At 42.7% G+C, this 13,209-nt stretch overlaps 1 protein-coding gene across 2 annotated transcripts in view; it reads left to right on the forward strand.

Moving 5' to 3' along the window:
• Nucleotides 1-13,209, forward strand: part of LRRCC1 (leucine rich repeat and coiled-coil centrosomal protein 1) — a 41,473-nt gene that overhangs the window by 7,262 nt on the left and 21,002 nt on the right. For both annotated transcript variants that reach the window (XR_005594245.1, XM_039525380.1), the window contains exons 5-7: nucleotides 6,433-6,602; nucleotides 6,700-6,909; nucleotides 8,422-8,621. Coding sequence is in view for 1 of the 2 variants with exons in the window: in XM_039525380.1 (XP_039381314.1) it covers nucleotides 6,433-6,602; nucleotides 6,700-6,909; nucleotides 8,422-8,621 (580 nt within the window). In the remaining variant the exon portion in view is untranslated. The remainder of the gene's footprint in view (nucleotides 1-6,432; nucleotides 6,603-6,699; nucleotides 6,910-8,421; nucleotides 8,622-13,209) is intronic.

The raw sequence follows: 13,209 nt of genomic DNA on the forward strand, positions 1-13,209 counted from the left end.
TCCAGGTCACGGTGAGCCTGAACCGAAACTGTGAATTAAAAGAAGTAATTAAACTTAATATGTAGTATACTGATTAGGAAAACGCATTTTTAAATAGACATTTTTAAACTGAAAATATTAGTACAGAAAGAATGCCTTGGATAAATGTTATGCTGAAAATTGAGTCACATTTCAATTATCTTTAGCATGAAGGTGTTTATAACAGTTGCCAATAGTGAATACTATAGTTAATGTTGAAAAAATAGTTTCTATAGTATACATCTGGAATTGCAGGTTCATACTGACCAAAATCTTAACGTCAGTCCAAACAGTGATCCATGTTTGGTTTCTGCACAAAGATGACATTTTTGGAAAGCTTGTGCAAAATCTGAACCCTTGTTGTATTTAAAAAAAGTAGTGATTTAAAAACAGAAGAAAAATGGATTTTTTTATTTAAATTTTTTAATCAACCATTTGAAAATAAGACAAGCTATGTTAAAATCATTTAAATAAAAATGTAATGTTAAAGCAGTACATGTTTGTTGCTGAAGTTATAAAGAAAGAAAATCAAACCGCTGGCTAAGCACCTGGAACCAGTTTGTTGAAGTGCTACATCAGCTTTTGACAGCAGTAGCTTCTTTGGCAGGTGTTAAGTGTCACAGTTTCAAGGAGTTACTCCACCTTCTGTGGTCTGCTCCAGGAACGCCCCTCAGGTTCCTCTCTCTGTTACTTCTCTCTGGGCAGGGACCAACGTCCCACTCCTTTCTGAGCTGTGATTTTAGGCTGCAGTACACTTTCATTTCACTGTGTTTATTCCACACAGGCTTGACAAACATCCAGCCACTGGACAGTGACAGGTTACTGGTAAAACAGCTCTTTCAAAGCAGAGTACATTTATTTAAGTACAAAAGCATACAGAGAAAATGTACAAAACACTAAGATGTAGACGAATACTAAACATATCACACATCAGTCTTATGGGGACCATGGCAAGCTTAATTCTTCCAGCTCTTCAGCAGGACTAGGTCACTCTTGGACCATGGATCAGGTCTGTTTGTTGAATCCAAAAGGAAAGCCCCTCTGTCAGGTTAAATGAAGCCTTTGTGCTTCAAAAACCTTTTATTTTCTTGGGCCTCTGGTACCTGTTTGAACAGTATATATACCATATTGTCCCGAGTATAGGCCGCACTTTTTTCCCGTAATGTAAGTTTTTAAACTAGGGGTGCGGCCTACAATCGGGATGTTGCAAAAAGCGGGCAGTCCAGAGCCCTTTAAATCCCAGCCGCGGCCGGGAGTCAGAGGGCTCTGGGCTGCCGGCAGCCGCGGGGAGCCCAGAGCCCTTTAAATCTCAGCCGGGGCCGGGATTCAAAGGGCTCTGCGCTGCCCGCTGCGGCGGGGAGACCAGAGCTCTCTAAATCCCAGCCGCGGCCGGGAATCAGAGGGCTCTGGGCTGCCCGCAGGGGCAGGGAGCCCAGAGTCCTTTAAATCCCAGCCGCTGCCGGGAATCAGAGGGCTCTGGGCTGCCCCCTGCGGCGGGGAGCCCAGAGCCCTTTAAATCTCAGCCGCGGCTGGGAGTCAGAGGGCTCTGCACTGCCCGCAGGGGCAGGGAGCCCAGAGCCCTTTGAATCCCAGCCCCGGCCACTGATTGCCCCCTCCCCAGACCTCTGCCCCACTGCCCCCCAGGACCCCCACCCCCTATCTAAGCACCACTGGTCCTTGTCCCCCAGTTACCCCCTCCCGAGACCCCTGCCCCTAACTGCCCCTTGGGACCCCAGCCGCTATCTAAGCCTCCCTTCTCCTTGTCCCCAACTGCCCCCTCCTGAGACCCCACCCCCTCCCTGTCCCCTGATAAACCTCCTGGACTCCCATGCCTATCCAATTGCTGCCTGTCCCCTGACTGCCCCTCCGAACCTCTGCCCCATCCAACCCACCCTGCTCCCTGTTCCTTGACTGCCCCCTGGAACCCCCTACCCCTTCTCCAACCCCCAAACAGCTTACTGTGCCACTCAGACCAGCATGTCTGGCTCAGTGCAGCTCCAGACAGTTGCTGCCATGCTCCCCCATGGAGCCCACAGCCCTCTCCCACCCCCAGCACCTGCCTTCCAGATTTGAACACCTCAAAATTCAGGAGTGCTCAAGCTCGGTTTGGGCAGCTTTTACTTCATTTCTCCCAAATCAAATATACTGATCCACTAACTTGCTATAGAAAAAGTAGAATAAAATTGAGCAAGAAATGCTTATTAGGGCTGGAATTGCTATTTTCAACAGCCATTGCCTTTTTGTTTGTTTGAAAGGAAGACAGTGATATTGCATTGGCAAATTCCCCATAGAAAGAAAGAGTGGAACAAAAGAATAATAAAGGCACCTCAACTTTTCCTCATTTATGTAGGACAGTCTTATAATATGCATCCAGATATCCTCCAATCACACAAGCTGAAAATTGTTCCACTTTACTGCAGCTCTGTAACCATATGGGAACCAATCCTGTCTGTGTTTTGTGCACATCCAAAATTCCGGCTGAATGACCCGCCCTGGGAGCGAGTTACCAGTGACCCAGGGCTGGGGCGGCAGGAGGTTGGGGGGGGGGGGGGAGCACAAGGGGGGGGAGCCCAGGGCTGGGGCAGCAGCAGGGTGGAGGGAGGGCACTGGTGGGGAGGAAAGGGGGAAGCCCAGCGCTGGGGTGGCAGGGGGTGTGGGTGGGGGGAGAGCCCAGGACTGGGGCAGCAGGAGGGTACCGGGGGAGCCCAGGGCTGGGAAGGGGGACAGCCAAATTTTTTTTTTTTTTTGCTTGGGGCAGCAAAAAACCTAGAGCCGGCCCTGCCGGGTTCCCCCAGCCGCCAGAGCCCTGGGCCCTTTAATTTGACCCTGAGGGCTCCCAGCCACCTCTTTAGCTGGGAGCTCCTGGTTGATTTAAAATAAAGTATCACCTCCCCACCCCCAACCTTCCTTTTTGGCCCACAGCTGTTTTGGTGGGGCGGTGCTGGGGAAGGAGGGTTTGTTTCCGCAGGGCTGGGCGGCCCTGGGGCGGGGTGTTTCCTCGGGCTGGGAGGTTTCGGCCCTCAGCTGTTTTCTTTGGAAGAATGTGGCCCTCGCCGCTTTATGAGTTGTGCAGGCCTGTGTTAGAGGGAGGGGTTCGGGCACACACCGGGATTTCTTGAGACCCCGCCGGCCACCGCCGACAACCGAAGCCCCTGCAGGGATGATGACCGCGACCCCCCACTCAAAAAACACCAACTGGAGCAGCGAGTTCAACCGGGAGATCTGGGACACAGCCGGACAGGGGCCACCACGCCAACACACCACTGCTGGAGAAGCCCACAAGTTACCGATATGACGTCCCTGTGAGGCATCCGTAGCTCCCCATGCTGACTTGGGAGCATTACGTCCCTGTGAGGTATCCATAGCTCTGCACGCTGACTTGGGAGCCGAGGGCGTTTGTTTACTTTTACCGGTATTACCTCGGGAGGATACGGTATATGGTATACAGGTACCGGTATTTCCAGCGGTCGATATTAGATCAGATGATTCTATGAGTCTTTGGTTTTTATGATTCTTGTATTTACGGTACCGGTATTTACCATACTTGTGAGCAGTTCACTGTGGGGGTGAATAAAGGGAGTGGGAGGGGCTTAAGTTGAGAGCGGGTTATCGGCTGTGACACAACGTGAGATAAGTGGTGAGGAGGGGGTTGTGTGATGAAGAAGGGGGCTGAGGGGAGGTTGTTAATAGGGTGAGGAGTAGTGGGCACTGTGTGAGGGAGAGGTAGGCTGAGAGAATAAGGAGGTGGCTAAGAGGGTAAGGAAGGGCCGTGTAAAGGAGAGTGGGCTAAGAGGGTGAGGGGGCTGAGAGTTGAGGATGAGGTTGTTTGGGTTTTTTTGTACAGGGGCTAACTTAAAATACCAATATGGCTGATCATGTGGAGATTCGAAATTCAACCAGCCAAGGGAAAAGGCGAAGTTACGATTCAAACTTTAAGATAAAAGTCTTAAAATACGCTGAACAAACAAGCAATAGGGAAGCTGTCAGAAAATACAACGTAGATGAGAAAAATGTACGTAGATGGAAGCTGATGCAGAAGAAACTAGAAAACTCAGCTTCTACGAGGAAATCGTTCAGAGGGCCTAAGAAAGGCAGGTATTGTGAGGTTGATGCAGCAGTGCTTCCCTTCATTCAAGAGCAAATTAAAAATGGAATGCCTGTCACCCGAAAAATCATACAATTGAAGGCATTGGAAATTGCCAGTGAATTAAAAATTCCCAGGCATGAATTTAAAGCAAGCCTTGGATGGTGCCGTAGATTTATGCTCAGAAATGGCCTCTCTCTAAGACGCAGGACAACACTTGCACAAAGACTACCTGTTGACTTCAGTGAAAAGCTGCTTGCATTCCAACGGTATGTCATAGAGCTCAGGAAAAAGCACAACTATCCATTGAGCCAAATTGGAAATGCCGATGAAACTCCCTTTTTCTTTGATATGCCAAGTAATACAACCGTGGATCAAAAAGGAGCAAAATCCATTCTTATGAGAACCACAGGCAATGAAAAATTACATATCACAGCAATGTTAGCTGTTACAGCTGATGGTCATAAGCTGACACCTTATGTGATACTTAAAAGGAAAACTATGCCGAAGGAAAGTCTTCCAAGAGGCTTAATTGTCAGATGTCACGAAAAGGGATGGATGAGCAAGGAGCTGATGAATGATTGGCTATCAGTTGTTTGGAAGAGTAGGCCTGGTGCTCTTCTTGCAAAAAAAGGCAATGCTGGTATTGGATGCATTTAAAGGACATTTAACACCTGATGTAAAAAGTAAGATTGCATCCTTGAAATCAGATCTGGTAGTAATACCAGGGGGTATGACATCCCAACTCCAAGTGCTTGATGTTGTTGTCAACAAGCCATTTAAAGACCATCTACGGCAGCAGTATTCTGAATGGCTTGTGGCTGGAGATCATGCCCTCACACCAAGCGGCAAAATTAAGAAACCATCAGTGGCTTTGCTGTGTCAGTGGATTATTTCTGCGTGGGCAATGATATCTTCAGAATCAATCATCAAAGGATTCAAAAAATGTTACCTGTCAAATGCATTGGATGGTAGTGAAGATGATGTATTGTGGGAAGATCAGAAAGAAGTGGATCAGGAGAATGATGAAGAAAACAGTGGGAGTGATGTAGAAAGCATTGGAAGTAGTGATGAAAACCTGAGCAGATACCGGTATTGATGGAGAGACAGGTAGTGAAAGTGACTAAAATTTCTCAGAGGGATGACTTAAGAACATTTGCTAATGTTGTTGATTGTTGTGCAGGGGAGAGGGTGAGAACTGTTCCCATCAGTCTCCTTGTTGTCCATTCCTTTTCCCTTCTTTATTTACAGTATAACTACAAAATACCGGTAGTTTTCAATATTTCTGAGTATATAACATATGCCGTCAAAAGCAGGACTACCAAAAGTGTTAAAAGTGTTAAAAATATTGGTACATGTCTTCCTATTCATTAAATAAAATACTGTTTTACTGTTCTACTAATGTGTATATTTTCTTTAAGTTAAAAAAAGTTAAAAATTTAATTTTTTTAAAATAGCACCAAACTTTAAGGGTGCGGCCTATACTTGGAACAATACGGTATATAATCAATCACCCCAAGGGTAATTCTTCTCTGGAGCTGTGTACAGTCTCAGGGACTGCAGTGATTGTCCCACACTGTTTTTAGTTCCTGGAAGAGCTGTGGTAATGCTCCCCTGTAGAGTGAAATAAAATTCCTAACCCACAACGATTCACAAAATAGTCATAAATTTAATATAAACTTACTGCAACCAGATATATTATCTGTCACACAGAGAATATTTTCTTCATTTCAATTTATTTAACTAGTTCAAGTCAGTGACTAGTTTATTGAAAGTTAAGAAATTTATTGGGAGCAGAAAAAATCAGGAAAGCTTGTTTTCCTCTTCCAGTCTGTGACTAAAAACTAGATGTGAGAAGATTTACTAGGTCTGAAATCTTAAAGGAGATTGTTTCTAGTCACCATCACTTCAGTTCCCCAACAACAGATAATACTTCCTTTTGCTTAATAAATCAGTTGGATTATCAAAACATGTCTCGTATTTTTTTCTTGCATATCCGGGACATAGAAGGTAGTTTTTATTCAATCCTCATGCAAACATTGGTGTAGCATGCGTACACTGGGGTTTGCTCGGTGCAGTTTCATCACTGTAGCTACAACAAGGCAAAAAAAAATCCCAATGTGATTAAGGCTTCAATTATCAACCTCCTGGAGGATTTTGTTCTATAATGTTTCCTGTTGACTGGCTGCTTTATATTGGAGGAAGGCCTTTGTGGCTCTTCCTGCTTTTAATGTTGTATATTTTACTTCTAATAGGTTTGGTGCCTAGAATCTGGCAAGCATCTTTTATATTTAAATTGAAATAAATTTATGAATAATTCATCCCTAAAGGTTACAGAGAGATCATCCTTCAGACTTTGCCTCAGCTAACTGTCCTAGATGGAAGGAATGTATTTGGTGAACCAGTAAACTTCACAGAAGAGAATTCATCAGATTTGCAATGTTTAGAAGGTCTCTTGGATTATTTGGTTTCACCCAGTCCCCCCTGCCATGAAGAACAGGTGCTCTCACTGCTATTTTCAAGTGTAAAAACTGTACTAACTTAATTATTGGTATGTTGGATATGATTATTGAATGTCTTTTTTGTATTTATTGAAGAGTTGTGTTAACTTGCGAGTGATCACTCCTCATATTGATAAGGTGTTAGCTCAGTTTCGACAACGTGCAAGTATACCAACACAAAGTACCTTCAGTTCTTCAGAACCAGTCTCCTCTTCAGAACCAGAAAGGACTAAAATTGATAATGACTTATACAGTGAGATGAGGATCAAAAAACTAGAGGATCAAATTTCACAGCTCTTGAAGAAGGTAACTAGTCTTAAGGTACATCACATTTACACAAAAAGGCCTTTTTTATGTTTCAGATGTGCATCTGTGATGATAAAAATCCAGTCCTTGCTGGCTGATATCGGTGTGGCAGAGTGAGGAGAGAAATGTGTATATTAATATGTGCACATTAATTTTGGGGGTAATCAGATGCCACGAGTGGTGAGGGGACACTAGAAGAACATTCGTAAACTTGAAAAACTAGACAATACTTACAACAGATCATAGGAATTGGCATACTGGATCAAATGTGTGGTCCAGTTAGTCCATTATGCTGTCTGTTATCTGATCATGTTGGCTATGAAGTTTAATATTTTTCTTTAATTCTTTGACACATGCCACAAACCAGTCAGAAATATGAGAAGTGATAAAATCCTAGCACCGTGAAAGTTAATAATGATACAAAATAATGGCCCAATCAGTTTGAATTTACCTATGGGGGTGGGGGATATTTTCCAGTGTATAGTGGTGGTTGTTTTTTGTTTTTTATAATGGTAGTACATGGTGTCCCTGGCATATTTATAAGATCTTGACTAAATGCACACAAGCAATAGACACAGTTGTTTTCCATGTCCACCAAGGATAGGACTAGAACTAATTTGCAGCGAGGAGATTTCCAGTAGATGTTAGGAAAGCGGTCCTAACTAGAAGGATAATTTAGCAATGGAACAGGCTGTCATTGGTGGCCTTTAAGAATAAGTTAGCCCATCCCAGACAAAATGTTTGTCTAGGTATATTTAATTCTGCCTCAGTGCGGAGGGGATGGAGTAGATTACCTCTAGAGGTTCCTTCCAGCCTTACATTTCTATGATCTCCTGGTTATGAACAAACTTGGTAAGATAAATTAATACTTAAGGTGCTGTCTGACATCTACATCTGTAGAGAGTTGAACCAGTATAATTTCACAGGGCAGAAGGGGGCATGATTTTGGGGGCACATACCTTTTGTTCAATGCTGGGCCCTAATCCTCAGAAGATGGGATGAACTAAAATAGAGGGTCTTCAATTTGTAGATCCTCCAACCTGATGTGGGAGCAAATTATTAGTATACTTTATTCCCACATTTATGTTTATAACCTTGTTGTCAGATAACTTTATACTGGGGAATTTTTTTCCCTTCCATGTTAACTGAAAATAGTTAAGAGTTTTAACTATTCCTTATGAGAAACAACTTTTTAACAACTTTCCTTGGTAACTGCAGAGTTTCAAAGAGTAATGAGTAAGCAATTACACATGATCTGGCACACTGTTCTGCCAGCATAGCTGAGTTTCCTGCAGGGAAAGGAAAGGCTGAAATGGTTGACTGACAAAGGGGGAGAAATGTAGCTAATTAGCTACAGTCTGTGGAATTTTCATTAGTTAATCTATTTCTATCAAAGCTATTTCATAAACCCTAATCCTTCAAAGTAGACTTGAAAAAAATCACTTTAGAAACTGCTTAAGTAACTGTTAGTCTAAAATAATAAAGTAACTTTTTACTTGTTTTTGTTCTTAGGTGTCTAATTGTTCAAGAACAGGCACTCCTTTGAAAGCTCTCAAAGCACAGAGGGACACTGATCTGACTTCTGAGAGTGAGTGTGGAAGTGGAAAAGAGAACAGAAAGGTGGCTAAAAGAAGCAAGATCCCTAATTATTGTAAATCTACCTTGTCTACTAAGCGGCATGCTAATCATCTGAAAGGCAAAATAACTGACAGGTACTTTCAGATTGAACACAAAAATATCCAAAAGGTTTTAAAAGGTTGAGTACTTCCTGAATTAATTTAGCTCTAACTTGAAATCTTGTATTTGAGGTGATAAAGGTGCTTGATGCCTGTAGTGGTGATTTTTATAGCACTAATGAAGTTCCCAGTTTTTAGATATTTCATTCATGTGCTCTTCATTGGTTAGTGCAATGTGTCCTCAACTTCTGAAAGCTTTTCCACTTCAGGAAAATATAATCAATTAACCAGCTGTTGTGTTCTTCCTGTAACCCCATCATGGTTGGTTGGTTGGTTGTTTTTTAAACTTCATATTCTGCCTCATTTTTCCTAATATTAGTCTTTCATGCCCCCCACTTTGAGAAATGATGGGGGAGACTGGTGCAGATTTTAATTGGTTTCCTTTTTCTTTTTCTTACATGCTTTGCATAGTGAATGGTTAATAAAGTTGACACCTGAAATATCCTCACTGGCTTCTGAGTTAACTCTCATTTAAATGAACAGGACAGTTCATATCACATACTGCTTTAGACTCCATGAAAACTCAAGCAGACATTGCTGCACTGATGTACTTGTCATGTTTTTGAAGGTTCTCTCCATAACCATGACAACCAAAGATTTTTTTTTATTTATTTTTTTAAATGAAAGCTCAGACTCTGACAAAATGAATGTAGTCTGTCCATACATCCCTGTGTAGTCCTTTGTGCTTCCCACAGTATTGGACATGATCCTCTGTGGGAAGTGTTGAATTAGTAGATGGCTTTGATGACAGATTGTATTTTGAACTCTGTTTTTCCTTCAATATATGCAGTACCTCCCTTTAAAAGTAAAACCCTGTGGACAGAGTGGTACTTAATTGCTATAACAAATGTACTGATGAACCAAAATACTATAACTTCTACAGTGACCCCACATGAAGGCAAAGAATCTTCCTTTCAGTGCTGCCTTTGATCATTGGAACTTTCAGTTACGCTTGTAAGAAAATGTCAGTGTAGGTCAGACATCATACTTCAGAACCTACTTGATTTTTTTACAGGAGGGCAATTTCTAAGTATGCTAGGACATTCTCAAGATACACCTCTACCTTGATTATAACGCTGTCCTCAGGAGCCAAAAATCGTGTTATAGGTAAAACTGCGTTACATCGAACTTTTGATCCACCGGTCCCCCCCACCCCGAGCAGTGCTTTACCACGTTATAGCCGAATTTGTGTTATATCGGGTCGCGTTATATCGGGGTAGAGGTGTACTTGAAAATCACAAAGTGAAAATGATACATTTAATAAACAGATACAGAACACTTGGAAGGTTCAAGAGCAGTGGTTCTCAGCCTATGGGCTGCTTGCAGCCCAGTCAGCACATAGCTGCGGCCCATGTGACAGCCTCAGGGTCCTACAGGTAGTATATATATTTTGTGGTTGCAGCTTGCATAACACAGAGAGAGCTGCATATGTGGCCCACTATGGTAAATAGGTTGAGAACCACTGTTCAAGAGCATAAATATTCATTATTAAATACTGTAATGGTGTGATAGGTCTTACATGTGTATAGTGTGTTTCATCGAAGGATCTCAAAGCATTTTACAAACTAGGTCCTGATCCTGCAACTGTGTCCTCAGAGCCTCATTGAAATGACTGGGTGTCCATGTGGATGCAGTTGTAGATTCAACCCCAGTATTGTTTCACCGACAACTTAAGTGCTGCATCTGGGGTAAAATACAACATTTCAGAAAACCATTTTAGCAAAGGAAACAAGACTGTTTTATCCAGTTGAAACTAGGAGCTGCAGATGGGCATAATTAGTCAAAATGTTCTGCTTACTGGGGCTGCTGTTAAAGATCCTATGGCATACCAACTTCTTAGGAAGTAGGCTTGTAGAAAAAGAACACCTGCGATGTTTGGTTCTTACGTTAGCCTTTTTCTAGTGCTTAAAACTAAGTAATGTACATATATTTAGAAAGGTTAAACGGAGTGACCATATAACTTTAGGTCTGTTAGTCTGATGCTGATCCTATACAAAATCAGAGAAAGATTGGTATAGGTATTGCTTTTTTTAAAATTGCAGTCAATTTTAAAAAAGCAAAACATCGCAATTAATGTTAGTTGACATGGCCTTATGGAGAATAGGTCTTTGTCTAACTTGACAGCATTTTTGATGAGTTTACAAGTTTGATAAAGGTAACTGCTGACAAACTATGTGAAAGATTTAACATAGAATTGTGCAACGTTCTGATTTGGGGGGGGAATTAGTACTATGCAAAAATCAAACTGGCCTAACTGAAAGCTCAAAAAGGAACTAAGGCCATGTCTTCACTATGGAGCTAAATCAGCACTGCAGCAGTTGATGCAGTGGCATCACTTTAGCCGGTCTGGTGAACACATTAAATCGACGGGAGAACACTCTCCCATCAATTCCTGTACTCCGCCTCCCCTACAAGACTAAGTTAAGTCGGCAGGAGCATGTCTCCTGCTGACACAGCACGGTATCGCCTAAGTGGGGGAGAGGGAGCGTGAAATCATCCAGTGGATGTGTTTCTAGCAAGGTCCCCCATAGATTTGTTTCTTGGCCCCGTGTTATTTATCTTTTTCAATTATATGAAAGAAAATATAAAATCACTGCTGGTTAAATTTGCAGATGATACAAAACTTGGTCCTTATAATTTACTACTCACTAATTAGTTATACAGAGCTACCTATATAGCCTGGTAAGCTGGTTCATTTGGACAACATGTTTTAACTTAGCCAATTGTAAGGTTGTGCATTTAGAAACAAAGAATGTAGGTCAGACTTTTGGGACTTGATTCTGGAAAGCGGAGACTTTGCTAAGGACTGCAAGTTGAGGACAGTTAACCATTTTCTGTAGTAACTCCACTTACAGTAAAAGATTAAATAGCACTAGTTTATGATTTAACATGGAAATAGTTGGCTGTTAGCAGTGATGAGCTGCCAAAATCTTAACAACTGGTTCCCTATAAAAAGTTCTGATTTAAGGGGGGGGGGGGAGCGGGGGAGGGGCCAGGGAGAGATCATCGTGGGGCCAGAGGCCCCTGCAGGGCCTGGGCCAATTGCCCCACTTGCCCTCTCCCCTCTCCTCTGGTCAGTCCTGGAGCTTGCAGCAGCCCCCCCGCAACCTTGCTGGGCCATTCAGAAAGTGGCAGCAGGACGACTCCAGAGCTCAGCTGAGCTGCCCAGCTGATGCCGGCGGCTACGCTGCAGCTGGCGGGAAGCGGGGGAAGGGCTGTGGGAGCCTCAGCCTCCCCAGCTGGGAATCCTGGGAGAAACAGGATGGTCCGGCCCCCAGACCAGAGTTCTTTGCCCACCCTCTGGCCCTTTAACAACCGGTTCTCCACGGCGGTCTAATTTTAGCAACCGGTTCTTGAGAACCTGTGGGAACCTGCTCCAGCTCACCACTGGCTGTTAGTATTTGTTTCTCTTGTATTTATCCCTTTCTATAATTCATTCTCTTTATTTAAAAAAAAAAAATTATATATGAGAGTATTCTTTTCTTATGTTAAGGTATTTGTAACCCACATCTTGAATCAGTAACTAATTTCATATCCATCTGTGGCTTGTGAATAATAGAAGTTCCACAGTTAGTAATTTGGATTTCACTAAGGATGCGTAAATTTTGATTTTGGAGCCCAAGAATAGATTAGTTAAGATTCTGGAAACAGTTTTGAAATAATCAAAAGGTCACAGAAAACCTAATCAATATTCTGCAATAACTCAATTGCTGGCATTTTATCTATGTACCAAGCATCCAGGTAGACTGCTTATATACCTTAATATATGTGTACTTCCATTTATTTATACTTTGTGGTCCTTAGTTTTTCTTTATCATCACACATTTAAATCCTATGTTCTTGCTTTTTCTCTCCTGCCCGAGGAAGAGAATGTGTGTGTTTTAGTTCTTTTTTAAACAAACCAAAGAAACCCACACTGCTGCTGTGTCAAAACCTTTCCTTGGGTCACTGTACAAACTAAAAATGTGGATTTTATTTTTTTTCCCAACTTAACCTCCTCCTCCTTATTTTTGTGAATGAAGAAACAAATGATTAGACTCATTCATGTGATTCTTTTATGTAGGACACCATTCACTTTTTCTGTCTCTGTCCTTGCCAATTACTTGTCTTTCTCTTCCTTGCCTATTGAGCACCCCAATTATGACCAGGACCACTGTGAATCCCAAAAGATACTTGTATCCACTATTTGAACTGGATTTGACCCAAACATCCTCCTCTACGCCTTTTTATGGAATGGAAGGCTACTGTGCTGCTGCAATGGTCCTTGCCCAGTTGTTCGATCTTCAACCATGAGTGAATGTTCCTTCCGCTTTTAGTGGCTGTATTGAAGCACCTGTCTGAGAGTATGTCCACACTTCAGGCTGGGAATTGCATCCTGAGCTTGAGGAGACTCGCTCATGCTAGCTCTGATCGAGCTAACACACTAAAACTAGAATGTAGTAGGAGCAGCGGAGGGGGGGCAGCTGCCCTGAGTATATGCCTGTCATCTTGAATAATAACTACCTTTCATGTCTGATGATCACTATACTTGATGGTTGTACTTGCCAGCTTTTTAATTATGTCT

The sequence above is a fragment of the Mauremys reevesii genome, linkage group 2 (assembly GCF_016161935.1).
Source record: "Mauremys reevesii isolate NIE-2019 linkage group 2, ASM1616193v1, whole genome shotgun sequence".
NCBI lineage: Eukaryota > Metazoa > Chordata > Testudines > Geoemydidae > Mauremys > Mauremys reevesii.